At 44.0% G+C, this 20,391-nt stretch overlaps 1 protein-coding gene across 1 annotated transcript in view; it reads left to right on the forward strand.

The window, feature by feature from the left end:
* The window catches only part of LRRK1 (leucine rich repeat kinase 1), a gene marked incomplete at both ends in the record, with an annotated part of 73,081 nt that overhangs the window by 44,109 nt on the left and 8,581 nt on the right, over window positions 1–20,391 (forward strand). Inside the window, 15 exons of the mRNA XM_080626528.1 lie at window positions 696–868; window positions 2,792–2,912; window positions 3,172–3,331; window positions 3,968–4,244; window positions 7,174–7,345; window positions 8,780–8,943; window positions 10,160–10,299; window positions 11,864–12,110; window positions 13,538–13,704; window positions 14,668–14,865; window positions 15,529–15,806; window positions 15,995–16,189; window positions 16,999–17,150; window positions 18,754–18,871; window positions 20,184–20,300. Coding sequence (XP_080482654.1) covers window positions 696–868; window positions 2,792–2,912; window positions 3,172–3,331; window positions 3,968–4,244; window positions 7,174–7,345; window positions 8,780–8,943; window positions 10,160–10,299; window positions 11,864–12,110; window positions 13,538–13,704; window positions 14,668–14,865; window positions 15,529–15,806; window positions 15,995–16,189; window positions 16,999–17,150; window positions 18,754–18,871; window positions 20,184–20,300 — 2,679 coding nt within the window. The remainder of the gene's footprint in view (window positions 1–695; window positions 869–2,791; window positions 2,913–3,171; window positions 3,332–3,967; window positions 4,245–7,173; window positions 7,346–8,779; window positions 8,944–10,159; window positions 10,300–11,863; window positions 12,111–13,537; window positions 13,705–14,667; window positions 14,866–15,528; window positions 15,807–15,994; window positions 16,190–16,998; window positions 17,151–18,753; window positions 18,872–20,183; window positions 20,301–20,391) is intronic.

Consider the following 20,391-nt stretch of genomic DNA (forward strand, 5'->3'; position numbering starts at 1 on the left):
GGCTTCTGTGGCCAAAGTCATTTGGATCAGCAGGCTGATCTCTGCTTGAGGCTGTGCAATCCCACTGTATTTGGCAGCGCATTCCCTGAAATCTGGATACATTCCAGTGCTGTAAGAGAATCATGGAAGAGCTGGAAACAAACACGAGATCATCTAATCCATTCCTTTGCACTGATTCAGGATTAAGTAGATTGAGACTTTTCTAACAGTTTATCTCTCCTCTCCATATACCGCCAGTGAAAAAGTTTGCATAACTTCCTCTGGTACCCATTCCAGAGTGTAACTGGGCTTTCGCAGGGTATCAGATCTTCTGGCTACAGGTTAAGCTAACTTTTCCTTTGTCTGGGTGGACAGAGTTGCCATCGTTTGGCTGGCTCATAGCACCTTAATACCACATGGCAACTCCCTGTATGTTAAGACCTGATGTAATAAACCCAAACTGACAGTTTTCTGCTTTGCAGTAGCAGCAGATGATTAAGCTGTATTCTGCAGGAGGAATTCTGTAATACCCATATCACTTGTTGCTGTTGTCAAACTGTCACAACAGGTTGCAGCCATTTTTTATATAAATATATATTCCATTTTATTAATGTGTATGACTACCGCCTCTTAAATATTCTACTTTTCACATGTCCTCACTGAATTTACCATGACATAATCTGGATGAGATCATTGTCAGTGTTTTCCCTTTGCAGGCCAAAGCTCCAAATTCAGTGGTATTAGTGGTTGGAACACACCTTGATTTAATTGAAACTAAGTTCCGCGTTGAGAGGATAGCAACTCTTAGGGCATATGTCTTGGCTCTCTGCCGGTCTCCCTCTGGATCCAGAGCAACTGGCTTCCCAGATATCACGTTCAAGCACCTGCAGTAAGTACTCGTGCCTTTATGGAGCTCAGTCACTCTGTTTGATGTCACTTTAAACCATTTTGCAATACTCAATCTCCTTGGCAACGGAGCTGATTTAAAAGACATGTCAGCATTGCGTTTCATCTATTTTTGACTCGGATAATGTAGTATAATTAGAGAGAAGTTCAGTGTTGCTCAGGGGTCTGATCATGGGTCTGAGAGCTGGAAGGTCCAAAGTCATGACCTCAGGCCAGCTTGTTTTAGTGCTCCTGCTCCACTTGGCTTTCTCACCATTAAATGGTGATACAGTCTTAGTTCCAAGGAGAGAAAGTACAGATTGAGTAATTAACACTGCAGAGCTTGAGAGCATGACTTTTACAGGGTGGGTGCTGTGGTGTTTATTAAGAGGAGACCTCTTGACGTGAGAACACAGCTCACATGGCAGGGCAAGTAGTGGGTCAGCCCCCTGAGCCTTCTGACAATCCAAACCTGTGTCATTTGAGTTCTCAGGATGTGATTAACAGAGGGTGATGCTGTCTGGAAGATCAGTGTCAGGTCATGCAGTCTGATGCTGCTCTCTCCCTTCAGCTGACAGAGAGTGCCCTTGGGGAGAGGAGAAAGGAGCGGATCTGTCAGCCACAGGAGCGCACAGCATGGGGGGAATGTGGATGCAGCAGGCTGGCACCAAGCAGTGTGAAATCACCAATGCCTGGGGCAAAGAGCAGGTGGCAGCTGGCAAGTAAAGAAGGGCACTGCAATGTCCCTAGCGCTTTCCATCTGCTGCCTGGCAAAGTCATCAGGAGACCTCCCATGATCCGTTCTGCAGATGCGGGCTCTGTGTCCGGCATCCCAGCTGGCTCTTTCCTGTTAGGAGGAGTACCAGGGACTCGGTGTGAGGCATAGAGGCTCACAGTGAGAAAGAGAAAACTTTGTGCTTCAGTCTCCTCAAGCCTCTTTTCCCATCACCACAGAGCATCCTAACATGATGTCAGTCATTCTTTCTCAAGGGGACTTTCTTTCACTCTGCCACATATCCTACATGTTCCCCTTCACCTTCCTTTTCCTCTGCATTTCCTCCCAGTTGGAGTTGTGCCTGATTTTGTACTTCCTCTCCCCCATGCTTCCTCTTTACACCCCAGCATCCACTTGAGATGTGGGCTCCTCTGAGCAGCACTCCAGGCAGCCAGAGCAGCATGTGTTGTGAAATCCTTGTGTGGGTGAGCCCAGAATGGTTTTATCAGTGCAGGTCCTCCAACATCTCAGTGATCCCAGTGCCACCAATGTCTGGGGTTTAAGATAAGGCACATTGCTTTAGAAGAGGATTTTCTGTCTGCCACTGGAACATGTGTAGAATCAGTCAGAAAGACCCTTTGTTGGGGAAAGTGGAAATGAGCCATTCTTATCCAGCCCAAAAGAAGACCAAAAATAGAAGGAGCTGGAGCAAGCAGGTTTTTAGCTGTTAAAGAGACGATGAAGGCCAGCATCAATTCCCAGATTACAGAATCCAGCTGAACGAGGGTGAGAATAGGTGTCTGGTAGTCATCATCGTGCCTCTTTGATCTGAGGAGAGAGAGAACTGGACTCTTCTCCAGCGATTGCCAGAACACTGTGTTTTCCTTCTTCCTGAAGTCCCTTACAGGATATGTGCAGCAATGAAGGGAAAGAGGGTCAAAAAGATTTTGGTCAGTCTGCCAGGGAAGTCCCCAGAGATGACAGTGCATAGGGAATAGAATAATGCACAGTGAGTGAAGCAGGCAGAGCACAGGTTGGCCTAGCATACCTTTTCCAGGCTTTTCTCCAAAGCTAAAAATGTTCACTGACAGCCTTCCTCCCATTCACCTCACACAGGAAATTGAAAGTCACTGATAGGAGAAAGTGAGCCTGTAAAGGAAGTCGGTGTGCTGATAAGGTTTGATAATCTTCACCCTTGCATGACTTTTGCAGTGAGCTCTCATGTAAGACTCTGGAAGGCCTCGATGGACTCCGACAGCTGATTTTCCATGTCACTTGCAACATGAAGGATGTCGGCAGCTCAATTTGCTCACAGAAACTTGCAGGGAGATTGGTGAGAACTGCTCTTTCTAGTGGGTGGTGATCCTTACCAAAAGGAGGCTTTTGGGGGGCTTGGTTTTGGATTGGAAGGTGAACGTTAGGAGTTACATACTTTGTATGCCTTCTACATCAACAATAAGATGCCTATCTGGCTTTGGGAAAAGACAGAACTGTAATTTCCCTTTAAAAGGGAGATGACTTAGCCACTTCATCTCCAGCAGAGTGATTGCTGTCTCGTATCGATCCTTCTATTTTTGTCTTGTGGCTTGCAGATACCAAGAAGTTACCTTAGTCTTCAAGAAGCTGTCCTTGCGGAACAGCATAGGAGAAGTCAGAATGATGACGTACAGTATTTAACAGACAGACAGATAGAACTGATCATTGAGCAAACACCTGGAAATGATATCAAAGACTATGAAGATTTGCAGACTGGTACGTCAGAGCAGACCAGTAATTTCTTGGAAATCAGTATGTGTGACCAACTGAAATATTCCATGAATAATAATAATGGGCAGAGGGGAAGCCCACCAGGTAACTGCTGTGCAAATAAAACCAGTTGCAGAGTGCTCTGCACTTGTGTAGAGGTCACTTTGGAAATTGGTAAGATATAAAACTAGGAATGAGGGTTTGGGGAGAGGGCTGGGAAGTTTCTAGGATGGTCTGAGGCTACCAATTTATCTTATTTTAAACAAGCTTTGATGTTATTTCTGCTCTGTGAAGGATGAGGCTGCCATAGTTTCAAGGTTGTTTTCTCTGTAGAGCCCCACTCCTCTGATCTTTATGGAGGCCTTGCTCTGCAGGAGCACTTCTCTGTGAGGATGGCAGGAGGGTAGAGGGGAGCTGTGATAGGGACAGAAATACTGACTGTAAAGCAATGAGATGTGGGTTTAACAGCGGAGTGCCAGATAGCAGCACTCCTCAGAGAAATGTTATACTCTTGGCTTGGCTATGTGCTGGCTATATCTGGTATGCCTAAAACTGCACAGACTGCCTCATAATCTTAGTCATCTGCACTGTGGTTTCCTAATGTTGGTCTAGTGCTAATCTACAATTCTTTATTTTTTGCAGCAATTAATTTTCTCATAGAAACGGGTACACTACTGCACTTCCCAGACACAAGCCATGGCCTGAGAAACCTCTACTTCCTTGACCCTGTCTGGCTCTCAGAGTGTCTACAGAGGATTTTCAACATCAAGAGCTCCAAGTCTGTAGCTAAGAATGGAGTCATCAGAGCAGAGGATCTCAGAATGCTGCTGGTTGGGACGGGCTTCACTGAGCAAACTGAAGAGCAGTACTTCCAGTTCTTGGCCAAGTTTGAAATTGCACTGCCAGTGGCCAATAACAGGTATGTTGATAATTAAAGATATTTAGCCAGGCTGGAGAAGAATGTCTGTTTAATCAAACAGAATTTGTCTTGACAAGGATCTTGCTATGAGAAGATATTTGAGCGCATTAAACAGTGTAATGGAAGGCACCCATCCACTTGGGCTGTATTTCCTGGCATGAGTATCCTTTGGTCCAGACAGGCTAGTGTGAGAACTTTCCAAAGCAAGTCTTTGTCCACTCGGTGCTTTGAGGTTAGTGAGAGGCTCAGCCACCAGCACAGAAGGGTGATGACACCACCAGGGATGTGGCAATGAGGAGCTGGAAGCTGTAAGGGCTCAGCCAGGATGACTGCAGCTGAGAGAGGATGTGAGGCTCCTGGCTGCCAGGCCTGAAACATAGATGGGCTGGAGTCATCTGTTTCCAGTGAAAGATCCTCACTTAAGAGTATGGCAGAAAACTCTGGGTAGTCAATAATTGTCAGTTCAGAACGTAGCAGTGTTTTATTTCTAGTGAAATCAGGAAAGTGGAGCTTCAGTAACATTTTTAGCCTCAATAGGTGTTGATCAATAGTTTTCCTAGAAATGGTCTAGGAAACCTCATTCTCTTTAAATGTTAATGAGTCCTCCTCCCATCTGCCCCCCGATCCCTCTTCCTCTGGGCAGAGTTCCCTGCTATTTTTCTCTCTCCCATCTGCTTGGCGACAGCCTGTTGTTGTGTTAGCAGTGAAACCGTAGTTGTATTGCACTTTTGATGTGGCATTTGCATTTCACTTCCTTGCCCTTCCAGGACAGCACGGCTGCATCGCCCTGAGCCTCTCGGGAGCTCTGAATGCCAGCACAAGTGCAGCATTCTCTGTGCTGTCATTATGCCTGTCACTTATCCAGACCCGGATGCCAACAAATTTTCTCAGGCTTAACACAGATAAAGCAGCAATGTTTCTGCTTAGTCCAAAATGCCTTTTGGACTCCTTGTCACTATCTGCCATTTTTCTCCAAGGCAATTACATTGTTTGTGCCTCAGGAACAAGGAAACTGCTTTTTCATGGCCTGCCCAATCTTTTTTAGAGCAATCCAAGCCACATTAGCAGAATATTCTTCCCACTGACGGACTGTAGCTCTTAGCAGGTTGGATTAATTTAATGTACTAGCCAGACACAGAGCAGTTATTTGTTTCTGTGCTTCTGCAATTATTGTATAGATTGCCAGAGAGAGTTTCTGTGCAGTCAGTAGAGGAGGCAGCTGCCAGTTTCTGTTCTGAAAGGGTGGATGAGGGCATGTTTCACATAGTTTCAAAATTTGCATTGGCTGTTGTTCAAGAGCATCGAATCACCATCTGTATTATAATCCACTATATAGTTGTGGTCCAGAAGGGCCTCACTGGCCTTCTTATTCTCCTACACCCTTTCTTGGATGGGCTGGGGAAAATGTATTGGCTGTCATATGATGCATCCACTACCTTTATAGAGCAAGAGCTTGTAGTTTGATGCACTCCACTTTTCTGCCTAAGGTGCATGTAATTTAGCTTTGTTCTGCTTGTTAAAACAGGGTTGAAAGTATGTCCATTCTTACTGTAATTTATAAGTGGAGAGAAATCTTTATCAGTTTTACATTCCAAAGATGTTTTATGGATCGGATAATTCAATCTTAAAATGTCATCAGATGTTATGGACTGTGACATATGGAGAGAGCTGTTGTCTCGTGATGGCTGTTTTTTCTGAGCTGATATTTCAGGTTTTACAGAATATTGCAGCTGCTAGAGAGAAAACATAATAGGCTTAAAGCACTGAATTTGGACCCAGCATTAGTTCTAGTTATGTGTTTAGACCCTACCACTGTTATTTTGGTCAAGCCTCTTGGCCATTTGCCTCATTGCTGTCATTGTGCCCGTCAATGATGAGCCCCAGATGCCAACACATTTTCTCAGGCTCAACACTGATAATGCAGCAGTATTTCTGTTTATAAGCATGTAAGATTATTTGATCATATAGGCATTTTGGAATGTATTTGGTACTGAAGAGTATCATTGTCAAGAGATTATTGGCAGGTATTGAAAGCCCTAAGCTCATTGTTTTCAAAACAGTTCTTGTCTTCCAAAAGCTTCCCCAATATTAAAGATCAGGACAAATGAATACTCTGAGCTTACTGGTAGATCTGAAAAATTTGTGGTCCTCTACACCAGGGTAGCTCTGTTACTTCTGACTTGGCTAGAACTGAGTCTCCTCTACACATGGGCAAAGAACCTAATAACCTGGTTGCAGGAGGAGAGTGAGCAAGACAAGTGTTATCTCTGCTGGCATCAGCCTGGCAAAGTACACTCTTGGCCAGGACTTTGTCAGGGATGTGGTAGGGAGTCCATCAGCTGCAGTGTTGGTGCAGCAGGAAACCCTATCATGTTGACCTGTAAGATGCTCTCATCCTGGGACTGGGGTGAGAATGAGAGCAGCCCCAGTCCTTGCAGCCTCACTGCCACTTCCCACAGTACCTCCTCCCCCCACCTTCTGGACTTACTGAAGCTGAGCTGGTATAGGTTGTTCTTGCATTTATCTTCTGTTCCACACAGGAGCACAGCTGTAATACAGCTGTAATTCTCTGCTCTACTACCAGAGTAGTAAAGATACCAAAATAATGACTCCCAACATCACAGCTGTTCTAATGACTCTTATATTTTAATGCATACACAAATGTCCTGCTCATTACATCAGTTTTAGCCCTGTCCAATAGCCCTGGCTGAATTATGTAATGTCTGCTTTGCCCTGCTTGCTTCCATAGTGTAAATGAATTTCTCCATGTATTGCTGCAGCGCCTTTATTCTAAAAGCTTTTTTATATGCAGTAGGCTGTGCCATTAAAAATCTCTTTGGAGACTGAATTGCCTTATTATCCAGTAACAATACACTCACTGTTACAAGCTGTAGCTAAAATCTGAGCTGTTGAATTTGATGTGTTTCAGCTACCTCCTCCCTCATCTGCTTCCTACCAAGCCAGCATTAGATATCCATGGGCTCTGCCACCAGACCACAAACACAGTCCAAAGGGTCTTCAAGATGAGTTTTGTCCCAGTTGGCTTTTGGCAAAGATTCATAGCCCGAATGTTAATTAGCTTGGCTGAGATGGACCTCCAGGTAGGTTGCTGTATCTCTCTGCAAGCAAAAGAAGACAGCTAAAGTTGTTCAGTGTAGTGTTAAGTGGGTGTCTCTTCATATCCAGCTTTCTTCAGTCACAGATTTCAATAATGTTATTTTAGTAAATAAGGAGAAATGAGACTCTGCACTCAAAATCTGATTCTGTTTTCACAGTAGGTGTCATTTAGAACAGCAGATTGGCACTGGGGAAGAAAGCCTGTGTTCTCCACAGCCTCTTTATAACATGATCCCCTGGAAGGTCTCAGTACCTCCAGCATCTTCCAATTACAAGTAATTGGAGTTCTGCCTGTGGCTCTTGTCCATGACCGTTCCAGTGGGCCAGGCTCTGCTCACATAATTTGCCAGAGGAGATCTGGAATAGCTCCAGTAAAGTCAGCTATCTGAATCTATATGGGTTTAAATGAGAAGAAAATTACAGGACTGTTGCCTTAATGTGATAATGAGTGCAGGCAGGCACCCTATTAGTGCAAGTGGTATGCCTATCATTAAAGCAGTGCTTGTAAGGTTCTGAAAGCTAAGTGAATTTTAATGTTATTACAGACTTATTTTTGCAGCAGCTTATATCTGAAAACATAGAAACATAGCCCTGCTGGAAACCACAATAAACACCTGCAAAATATTTTTAGTACTACTGTGGTATCTTCTTAACAGCTATCCATTTAAAGTGTGTTCTGTCATTGATGTACAGAACGTGGAAAACATGATGCCTAGGTTTGGAAGGCCCTCAGTGTTCCAAGCTTCTCAAACCATGTAATAACTTTACCTGTTTTAATGGACTGTCTTGGCAACCCCTTGCTTACATCCTCAAGGGCACTATGTAACCCTAGAGCACCTTTGCTAGGGACCTCATCCAGTCCTCACTGCAGTGAATGGAAAAGATTCCAGGCATCTAACCCATCTGCAGACAAATAAGCATTAGAGCAATGAATACAGTGGAGTTCTGCAGATAAGTCTTTGGTTTTAAAATACATTTTGCTCCAAGTGCTGGTTTGAAGTGTCTTGGAGAAAAGCCATCTTCCTCCCACTGAAACAGGTGGAAAAGTTAACTCTACATTAAGGGCAGACTTAATCATTCACTAGAACATTTAGCTCTTCTTTAGGCTTGTAAGACTTCTGCAAATGCAGAATTGATGTAACAAATGTCACAGTTACAGAATTAACTTTTTTCACTGATAGGAAATTGTTCCCTTTTGAGTGCATGAAAAATACTTTCATTGCTATAAAACAACTTTTACTGTATGTATTTTCATTCTGTCACTGAAATTTTATGAGGACAAGTTGCTCTTAAATGGCAAAGGTATGATAACATGTGTGAAGGCCAAAACATGAAGTCACCTTAATTCTTGATTAAACCAACATCCTTCTAAGAAATTTCAATGATTTAATGACTTTCATGCTTTTCTGTTGTTTCAGCTTTTTGAAAACAAGAAGAACACCAAGACAAGAAACAAAAAGGTGACCATCTACAGCTTCACAGGCACCCAAAGGAACCGCTGCAGCACATTCCGAGTCAAAAGGACTCACACTGTTTACTGGCAGGAAGGTCTGTTCGTTACCTTTGATGGAGGCTATCTTAGGTAATTTGTGTTCATAATGCAGCATGCATGACAGGGGACTATGAAACGCATCATCTGAATGGAGATGAATGAGCCTAACTCATGGTATATGCTCACTCATCAGTAGAAAACGAGGCTCCTCTGTTAGACATAACTCATCTGGTAACAACTGGTGACAAAAATGATGAGTACCTGATTGTTTGCAGTTCTGAATATATCAACCTAATGTGTTATTGCAGCCACAGATTTAAAGAGGCCTGAAAACAAAGCGATACTCAGTGCAGAACTCTTTACCAGTGTAAAATCATACATTATCACATGCAAAGATTTTGTTACAGCAGGGGCTTTTCCACTGAATCCTAAAGCATCACCACCATGTGGCAATAATTCAGATCAGTGGAGGTGCTTCTGTGTTATCAGACTGTGTGGTTCAGGGACTGTGGACAACAGGTTTAAGCTGGCCAGGGCAGAGTGTGTGCTGGCTGCAAGCCTGGAGAAAAACCTGCTGTCCATGTTCTTTCACAACTGTAGGGAGTAGGCAACTAATTAAGACATTAATCTCTGTAGTATCTGCAGATGCATTTGCTCTTTCAGTCACTGGCAGGATAGGGAGGAACCATTGATGCTGTTGCATGGTTGGAAACCAGAAGGGGCACGGTGACTTTCCTGAGTTCATCTACACAGTCTGTGGCTGAGTAGAGATTTGCACCCAGACGTTGCAAATCACACACTGGAATCCTTAATTCTGGACCATGGTGGTGGTCAACCTCTTATCTCTCTATGTACCTCAGGGAGTTACAGAACTCAGCTCTTTGTATTAAATGGGTGGGGGATTTGGGTTGGGTTTGGGGTTTGTTTGCTTTTGTGGGCATTACACAAAAATTATGTCCATAAACTCTTCCAAACAGTTTTTGGAAGTTATAGTAACAAAAAATCACTGGAATTTTATAAATTATTATATAAATTTATAAATTTTATAAAATTCTTATCCTTCTATCATTCTGTAAGGGGCGTTTCTGTCAAAAGTCTCTATTATACTGAATTCACTTAGGCCAGAGTTTTCTCTGGGTCTGACCTTCTGTAGCATTCACCCATTGTGAGCAATTGGCATTTCTTTTTTGATTACTTATGAACTACATGTTGTTATGTAATTCAGGTTTCCTGCGAGGAAGAAAGTTTGCTGACACTGATACTTCACCAAAGCTTCATGGGGCTGTCTTTTGCCTTTCTTACACAGTGTCGAGTCTTCTGATGTGAACTGGAAAAAGAAAAAAAGTGGTGGAATTAAAATCATTTCCCAGTCAGAAGTGAGAGACTTTTCAGCAATGGCTTTCATCACAGATCATGTCAACTCTTTGATAGACCAGTGGTTTCCTGGTAAGAGAACTGCTGTAATTTTCTGTGCAGTATTAGGTCTTTCTAACAGAAGGCTCTTTGACAGAGCTCTCCAGGTGCACAATACTGGGTGTTAATTGAGGACCCCTCAGGCTCTGACAGTCTCAAGCCAATAACATTTGGTAAAAGCTGATAAACCTGCAGACAGATCAGGATTTTTTGCCAGCACACCTTGGTCTAGACATTGTGTCTTTCAGTCTGTCAGTCACGGTAAGCACAGGTGAAATATTACAGATCAAACAGGACCTGCTTCTGTATGAGTTCAAAAGACTCTTCCAGTGCTCATTGCAGGGGCAGGATTTGGCCCAAACTACTTGGCTCTGTCCCTCGATGGCAGAACTCATTTTGGCGTCAGCTGGGATCAGCATTTGTCCACCATTTCTAACACCCTGTAATTTATAAAATTATGATGGGAGAGGCATGAGTGAATATGATACCAAGGACTCTGTGCCAAGGTAACTTCCTTGACTCCTGCAGTTGTTTTTCCTGTGATTAGCACAGATCCTGCTGTTACCCAGCGGGCTCTTTGAAACCCCAATGCACTTTGTTTGAAACCAAAACAAAATCTGAAGTGTTCCTTCTTGTCCCACACTGGGCTAGAAAACAGTGCCAAAATCACTTAATTGGAGGCTCTCTGGAGGAAGCAGTTGTGCACTCTCACATATTCATGTTCTGTGTGTTATGAAGATAAAAGAAAGTTTTATTTGCCTTTGGATTAAAATAAGGATAACATTTATTGCCAAAGCTTGAAAAGAGTCATGACTTTGAAGGCTGTGGCCCATATTCACTCTGCCTAATTGTAGGCATTTAATGGAGCCTGTCACCTCTAATCCTTCTGCAGTTAGTGGAAGAGGTGTGAACCTCCCAAAGGTTTACCTTTGGTAGAATCTATGTTTCCCCTGGAGGGGCTGAAAATTTGCCCATGAGTGAGTACATGGTAACTGTGCTCCTAACTTGGGTGCTGTAGGTGAGTGCTTACTCCTAGCCTGCACCTGAAGTGCTCAGCCTGAGCACAGCATTCCATGCTTCCCAACCCATTCCCATGCCTGCTCTCCGTATGAAGCCACCTGGCAGTTTGCAGTCTGCAAGGCAGATGTGGCTGGGGCTCCTGGGCAGCCGCTGTACTTCCACTGCATGGTTGTGCTCTTTAGCATGCACACTGATCCTTGTATGCAGCTCACAGACACCCAGCACGCAGGAAGTTCTCTCCAAAGCTCTATTCATATACTTTGAGTTTCTACTGGTCCTGAATATATTTTCTTTGTGAGCCTGTGTGTTACCTGTGACCAAAGCAAAGTAGCTGTTCAGTTATGTCAACAATCCTGTCTCCTCAGTACTGTCTCTGCTATCTGTGTACACTTTGGAAAAAGCTCTTTTCTTACTCCAGTCAATACACAACAGTGTTAAACTGCTGCTTTTGTGAGTGTGACCATTTTCAGCCAGTGGATCCAGGTAGTGACTGCAGACATTTGTATTTGGAGCTGTTGTTCCTTATCAGTTTGTGTGGGTTATGTTGTTGTTTTCTGTTTGCTTGCTTGCTTTGAAGCACTCACAGCCACTGAGAGTGATGGCACGTTGCTGATGGAGCAGTATGTGCCCTGCCACATCTGTGCAGCTTCCAAGCTGGAGAATGAGTGTGGTGAGAGGGCAGAGGACGCTCAGTACTTCAACATGGAGGACTGTGTCTTGACTGCCATTGAACTGGACTACATCACGTGTCCAAACCACCCTGACATCCCTGTTTCTCTCCAAGAGCTGGTCCCAGAGCTTTTCATGACTGATTTTCCTGCCAGGTAATGTTATTTAATAGTCTTTAATTAAGTTTCAGTGTGCCTCTGTAATTCAGTTGGATCTTTTTCCTAAATAATCTCTGCTAGAGGAACATACTGACCACAGGAAACAAATTCATCCACTCTTAATTCCTGCTCTGGCAATTCATCCCAAACTGCTCAGCTGGTGGTCAGCACACTCGCTTAGACAATCACTGTGTGCTGACCCAAGTCATCACTTCAGGGGGTCCTTTGAGATCACTGTGGTGCAATATGAGAGTCCCTTTTTAAAGCCCCAGCTGTCCTGCATTGCCCAGTACTCTCGCCAGAGGTTTCTGTAGTTTGAGTCTTTCTAGGATCCCAGAAAAGAGACTTTAATATGGCAAAACCAAAAGGAAGTGCTGCTGCGTCACAAGACTGGCACTGAAATCACCTTTAGTTTTAAGAGCCTATAGGTGAGTGAATTTAGACTCCACTAGAGAATTCACACTGAGTTGAGGCTCCCGCTTGGCTGAGAGCTGTTGGATGTGTTCTATAGTAGTGTGGCAGTTCTGAACAGCTGAAACGCCTCTTCCCTACCCATAGCAGCACTGCCAAATCTTTAAGTAGCTTAACAGCATTCCCAGATGGGTTCGGTCTAACACCCCTTCTTATTTACTGTGTAGAGCAAGAGACCTCCTGACAGCAGGCAGGACAAGATATCAATGTCTCTTTTGGTTCACACTCTCTCAGACCTTTCTGTGCCCGATGCAGAGCCATGAGACCTCTAGACCAAACTGAGCCCTTTTGCCTGCTGTCAGAGTCTTCTGAGCTCCCACTGGCCCCTGTTCCTTTCTTGGGGTCATTTCACTGGGCAAACACCCCATCAGCTCATCACGACAACTCTCCTCACAGTGCTATCTCCTAGAGATTTATTTGACGGGTATGAGGCGAGTGGAGATGTTTGAAGTGTGAACAGCTGTAAAAGTAGTCTCTGGAAGAGTGGGGAAGTGATGAATTGCAGCCTGGGAACAGCTAGCTGATTTGAATAATCAGGTTTCAGAGTGTGGAGCTGTTCATAAACATCCTGTCCTGCCTCAGTGGAGAAGAGAGGGAAATGAAGCAAAAAAATCATTAATACAGATAAATGGTACAAATAGCTGTACCTTGTCATCTGCTTGGAAAAGGAGCTTATGTGCTTTCCAAATCTGTTTGATTCTTGTGGGATAAATTAGTAAAGAGACTTTAGTGCTCATTTGTCCAAGTTACTTCTTTCTGCTAGAAACCTGTTGTACAACATGAGCCAGCATAGAGCACGCTGAGATGACCAAGGTAGTTTAGGTGATTTGGTCCTCTCAGTAGATAAGACAAGAAGCAATTAGGGATTTGTGGAAATGGAAATCACATTAAAACCATGATTTTACAACATCTTTGAAACTTTTAATTAAAAAGCCCCGATCTCCTTTTGGCAGACTGTTCCTGGAAAATAGCAAACTGGAATGCAGTGAAAATGAAAACAACGTTCTTGGCCAGGGTGGAAGTGGAACCGTTATATATCGGGCACGGTACCAAGGAAAACCAGTGGCTGTGAAGAGATTTCAGATTAAAAAATGCAAGGGTTCTCCCACTTCAGCTGCAGGTACAGTACACAGCATCGGTGTCAGGAATCGGCTCTTGCAGTCTGCTATCCCAAGCTAAGACCAAAGAGGCTTTGCTCTCCAAAGTGCTGGCAGCACCTGTTTAAATACAGCTTTGAAATATATAGCAAAATGGATGTGTTTCCATGGAGGAGGAGGGTGCATCTTCGAGTTCTTCATGAAAGCACTTCAGCAATGAAGGTCATTGGCACTACTGGAAGCATCTCTCCTGCCGGGTGGATTCAGGGTGCCAAGGCAGAGCCCTTGATTGGGGTGGGAAGTAAGATTTCATCTCCTGTTCCCAAGCTGTTTGGCAATGAGAAGTGTGGATTTGCATGGGTTTGTACTAAGGGCTTGTGAGTCTCTACCTTTGAATAAGTCTTTTACTCCATCTGTGCCAGCAGCTACAGAAAGCAAATTGGAAATCCTCAGGCTGCCAGCTCCTTTAGGCAGGGACAGGCTCTAGTACTGCACATGCTGTCTGTCAAGCCCAGATTTCCAGCAGAGCCTCAGTCCATGGACAAAGGAAAGGGAAAAGTGCCTCACTTTCCTCGTTTTTGTTCCTGAACCCCTGAGCTGTGGATCAGCTGCTGTCACAGTGACAAAAATCCTTGGGAAAGACCAAGCCTGCCTGAGCAGCCTGTGGTGACCTGTGGCAGAAAGGCAGTTACTGTGAAGTGTCCCTCTTCTGGCAGGGCAGCTGGGGAAGGGTAGGGAAGACTCCTTTCACCAGAGGGTTTGCAATGTGACATCCATACCCAGAGAGTCCCTGCTTCAGAAAGCACAGTCCCTTCCAACCCAAACCGTTCTATGATGCAACTTAAAGCCTTGGTATTGGTGTAACACCACAAGCTGCCTTCCTCCTGCACCTCCTGCAGCATTTGCTCAGTGATTAGCACCTTCCAAAGAGTTTCTGACTTGGTTTCTCAGCTGGGGAGTAAGAAGGGCTTTGTGTGTCTTGCCAGATACCATGCTGAAACACCTGAGAGCCATGGATGCCATGAAGAACTTCTCAGAGTTTCGCCAGGAAGCCAGCATGCTCCACTCGCTGCAACACCCGTGCATCGTCTCCCTTATTGGCATCAGCATCCATCCTCTCTGCTTTGCCTTAGAGCTGGCCCCCCTGGGCAGCCTCACCACTGTATTGTCTGAAAACTCCAAAGGTAAAACCAGGGTTTTCCTCCTGGGAGAGCTCATTCTCTGAGTCGTGATAGTGGCAAATGGTCAACAACATTTAAATTACTGCCTGGTTTACTAGAGGGGATTTTTTTCCAGACTAGGGGAAGTGGGAGGGATGGAATTGCTTTTAAACCGTGCCTTTGGGAACCTAGTAAAAATTGATGCTCAGGATTGTCAAACTTATTTTGGAGACCTGGATTTTCAATTTCTCTGCAAATTAAAAAGTGCATCTCACTTCAGTGCTGCATGGGGAATGCTGTGTTCATCCACCTGCAGAGGGGTGTCTGGCACTCTGAATTCCCTCATAATTATCTATATTTCTGTCACTGTCAAATGAATGACACTAATTCCAAGATAGGTTGAGGCCATCTGACCTCTTGGCACCTTGGCTTTGTGTCAGTTTTCGGTAAGACACTGATTCTAACCAGAAGATTTAGGGGTTTAGAAGTGAAAGGGTTTAAAAAAGGAATATAATAGAACTGTCAGATGTGAATAGTAACACGAACAGTGTCACTTCACATCCTGACATTGAGTGATGTTTTAAAAGGTTGTTAGTTATTGCTCTGAGTTTAAAAGAGAAAGGAGGGGGTGAAAAAAGCAGTTGTTGAAATTACAAGAACTGAAGACAGGCTGTTCCTTTGGGCCAGGGTCTTCCTTTGTGCCGCTGGGACACATGCTGACACACAAAATAGCGTACCAGATTGTAACAGGCCTTGCCTACCTGCATAAGAAGAACATCATCTTCTGTGACCTGAAGTCAGATAACATTTTGGTGTGGTCCCTGGATGTCAAAGAGCACATCAACATCAAACTCTCTGACTATGGGATCTCCCGGCAGTCGTTCCATGAAGGTGCACTTGGCGTGGAGGGCACACCAGGATACCAGGCTCCTGAGATCAGGCCTCGCATAGTCTATGATGAGAAGGTAACTGTGGTGTATCCATGGGGGCAGCTCCTGTGCGACAGCAGTGGGTGCTGGCTTCGTGCATGGGGATGAATTCCCTTACACATGCATGGTGTGCAGCACTGGCTTTCCCACTGAGATCTTCCTTCCTTCCTTCTCCATCCACCAAGGGGGGTTTGCCTTGTTTTTTCCTCTGCTTCTGGCTCTAGGTGGACATGTTCTCATACGGGATGGTCCTGTATGAGCTGCTGTCTGGTCAGCGGCCTGTGCTAGGACAACACCAGCTCCAGATTGCAAAGAAGCTGTCCAAAGGGATCCGTCCTGTTCTTGGGCAGCCAGAAGAGGTGCAGCTATATAGGATGCAGGCACTCATGATGGAGTGTTGGGACACTAAGCCAGAAAAGGTACAAGACAGCCCTTTTGTGACCAGCGTTTTCTGATCTTACAGCTACAGGGATCTGGCAGCCCTCTTCACACAGGAGAGCTGAGCTTGTTCTTGGTACAGCAGACAGCTTGTTTGTCCATTTACTGCTCCTGCTGATTTGGCCCAGAACTGCTCTTGACTTAAATGAGAGTTTTATGAATGAAATGGTGGCAGATTGGTGGCCTTAGACAGTGCGGTGACATGAAGGTCCCTTGATGGCAGTGGGAGTTTGGGTATTGATTTCACCAGGGCAAGATATTACCCATGATTTCTACAATATTATGCTGTGAGTGTAACTACAAAGATTTCCAAACGCCTGAGATTGTGAAAGGCAGTGTAAGGAATAAAAGGGTTCGAAGTACGAGAAAAGGATGATGCTGCATTATGTTTTTCATTAATTACAAGTTGGTGTTTAATAGCTGCTGTCCTGCAGACAAAGGTCAGCTTGACTCACAGCTATTAGTCATGGCAGTGACAGTGGGGCAGCTTCCAAAATGCATAAACCTGAAGAAATGAATTGATAAAATGTGGAAGAGAATCACTGATCAAACCATGGAAGTACAGAAGAGGCTTGGCTTCAGTGGGATACAGAGGATACTAAGAACCAATGAGGTGGGATTTATAAGGAGAATTTGGTGCAGATTTGAGAAAGTAGCAGATGTCTTTATTGAAGGAGGCCACTTCCTGGCTCTCCAGCTTTAATAATTGATACTTACTGTAATTCTTTCATGATCTGGACCTCCGGCTGTCTTGTGTGACAGATGCCTTTCCTTTTTCCTTTCCCCACAGCGTCCACTGGCCATTTCTGTGGTAGGACAGATGAAAGATCCTACCTTTGCAACATTTATGTACCTGCTATCCTGTGGGAAGCAGTCCTCCTTCTTCTGCTCCCAAGGACAGGATTATACTGTGGTGTTCTGGAACGGGAAGGAAGACACCAGGTGAGACAGCTCATATTTGTAATTTCTTTCTTTCTTTTTTCTTTTTAAGTAAAAACCCTGCAGCATCTTCACTTCATGCCCCTGGGAGGGAGGTAAAGAGAAGGTGAAAGTGGATTTGGGTGAGTGCCAAGGATACGGTGAACACTGTTTTCCCAAACTCTTTTAATTGCGAATGGTGGTTGCTTTATAAAGGCTATTTAATGAGCTTAACTCAGCTTCAGTTAATATGAGGAGAAGCTTAGGGCAGTGTAGTGATTCACGCACACGGGATGAAGCATTTGTACATGAGAACAGACATGTTCTGTCTTCCTTAATGAGGCCATTTAACACTAAACCTTTCCTAATTGCGACTGCAGTTTCATCTCCGTTCCGCAGAGCAATTAAGCACATGCTTAAATCCTATTGAAATCATCAGGAGTTGACCACATGCCTGAAGCTGTGTGTGCATCCAAGTGTACACTGCCAGTAAAATGTGTGCTGTACTGAATAGGCATGTGCTTAAAATGTTATTAAACTGTGACTGAGATGATGGCGTTTTGCTCAGCCGTATGTGACCCATGGCTAGTTAGGTTTATTTTTATGGATGTTACTGATTTTTATAGCCTCAGTCTTCTCTGGAAACAGTCACAAACTGATCTAAATTTTATATTAATGTGTTCATTATTTGTAACCATTATCCTAATGGGAAAGGGACGTGATTTGTTTATGAACAATTTGCTTCACTCTTCGTGGTGCCTGCTCAATCGTTCAGTGCAGACAGTACAAGTACTCCTGCTAAAACTGTTGAAACACATGGGACTCACAGATGTAATTTGAATGCGTGGATGTTGTCCAAATATTCACAGCAATATATCTCAGTGAATCTGCTTCCTGACTGGACAATCCACTTGCTGGAGACTGCTGAATAACAAATTACTTATATGTGACAGATTTCAGGCTGTGTAATTGCTCGTGCCACAGTTGGTAAAACATCTGGGGCTCACAGATGTGGGTGTGAATATCCAGTTATTGTTCAAACGTGCAAACCCAATAAACTCCCCAAACAAAATATGTGTAGTTACAAAAATATTAATCAGGCATATTTAGAGATCATTTTATCAGGTTACAGGTCTTTGCTCTTACTTGGAAGAATCATGCTCTTCTGTTTTATGTACTAGAATAAGTAATGAAGCCAGATAATACTAAGGCAGTGAACTTGGAAAATGAGCACATATTCTCTGGAGAACCTAATGGGCAAGATGGGCTAAGACCTCACAGCTATTAATTACTATTAATAGCTAGTAATACTGCTGTTCAGCTGGAGCTATTTGTCTCACAGATGAATTATAGTAACCACATAGTTCTCCTCATCCATTTCCACACAAAGTCAGATAGCTGAGTTTAAATCTTCATAGAAACAATTGCATATCTGCCCCCTGAGGAAGACTTGTGCACATCTGTATTTCTCTTCCTTTACAATGGCTGTTTGGAGGGTTGTCGATCCTTGCAGCCTGTGCACATCTGGACAGTCATGTTATGGCTTGGCCAAAAATGCCACGTACTGTCCTGCAGCAGTGTGCAGGCTGAATGCTGGCTATAGGAAATTGTTATTTGCTCCTTTCAGAAACTACACAGTGGTGAACCTGGAGAAAGGAGTCATAGAAGTGGAGAGGATGAGCTGCCCAGGAATGAAGCTATGCTGCCAACTCAAATTTCAGAATGCCCTCTGGGCTGCCACAGAGGTGAGTGTTGGTTAAGTCTAAGTGCCCTGCTCAAGAAGGGGCCTCATTAGAAGAGACACAAATGAAGAGAAAGAGCTTATTAAATTAGTAAAGCTGAGAGTGTTTGAGACCATGGGCATCTTGGATGAGCAGCGTGACGTTGCATCTGCTGCCTTTGGGGGTGTTGTTTCTACATGTCAGACAGCTGACACCTAGATCAAAATCCTGCCTCCTGGTTTTCAAAGCAATTGTGGGAACTTCAGCTTTCCAAGGCAAAATTGTAGTATATCCGTACCCAGGGTTTCATCTGGGAAATGTCCTTATCTGTGGGCGATAAAGGGAAGCAGTGAAAGAAACCATGCATGGAAGGGTGGGGTTTTGAAAGAGGCCTGAGGGATTTCAAAGTTGGTGGGAAGTGGGTACCCAAGTTTTGTGTTCGCCATGGAAAACTGCAGCTAAGAAGATAAGAGTGAGAGAGCATGGCTGACGTACTCCCCAGAGCCCCTGTCCACCCATCACAAAGGGCTGTGTTAAGTGTCAGCCAGTCCCAACACAATCATTTGACACAAAGCAAGTTAAAAATAGCTGAAACAAACTGAAATGTTCCTGAAGTTCAGTGTTTCATTGTGGGAAAGAGGGTCACACTTATTGAATAAATAATTTGTGTTGGTTAATTCACCACAACCTAGGACAGGTACTGTAACTGAGTGAGAATACAGCTTTTTTTTTTTTCCCATAAGCAAATAAGACATATTGACGTTTTCTGTTCCCAAATGGAGGCAAAGTTCAAATATTCCTCTTTTTTATAACAAAAATGATGGAAAAAAATAGAATTCAAAAATCTTAAAGCACTGTATTGCCACCTTTTCAATAAAAATGAAATGTGCTGCTATTCCCTTCACTGGGTGCTCTGCATCAGTTTAATAGATTTATGAGGTATGGAGCAGGCATAATTCCACATACAATGTAATACTGGCTTTCCTTGGATTGACAGATTCATGCAAAATAGCATACAACATGTTTCAGTTGTCCTGGCATGTTTGGGGTTTGTGCAGTCAGGGTTGTCAAATGCTGCTTTTAGATGTGGTAATAAAACACCTGTAGTGGTGATTTTGGTGGCTTCCGGATAGCACATCCATTGCTCACAGCTCATTCTGGGGAAGGTAGTACCTGCTTTCTATCCTGTGATCTCCAGGGAAAACAAGGAGAAATCCAGGCTTTGGATATCAAGTGAAAAATGGTCTTGGAACCAATTTGATCCTGTTCAGGTATTAAAATATGAAAAACATGGAAGATGATTGAGATTTACAGAGTTTTGTGTGTTCTTTCACAGGATCAGAAGATTTCTGTGTACGGGTTGCAGGGCATGTGTCCTTTAAAGACTCCACAAAAGTGTTTAGACACTCCTGCTACTGTGAGCTGCTTTCTAGTAATGCCCGTTGTCAGAAAGGTAAGGAGGAACCTAAAGGGAAAGGGGCATTCGTGGGACTAAGCCAAGCTGCCAGAGTTTGTGTGGCTTGTTGCTAGCTCGTGTTGGACTT

Source organism: Psittacula echo (assembly GCF_963264785.1).
Source record: "Psittacula echo genome assembly, chromosome: 10".
Lineage (NCBI taxonomy): Eukaryota > Metazoa > Chordata > Aves > Psittaciformes > Psittacidae > Psittacula > Psittacula echo.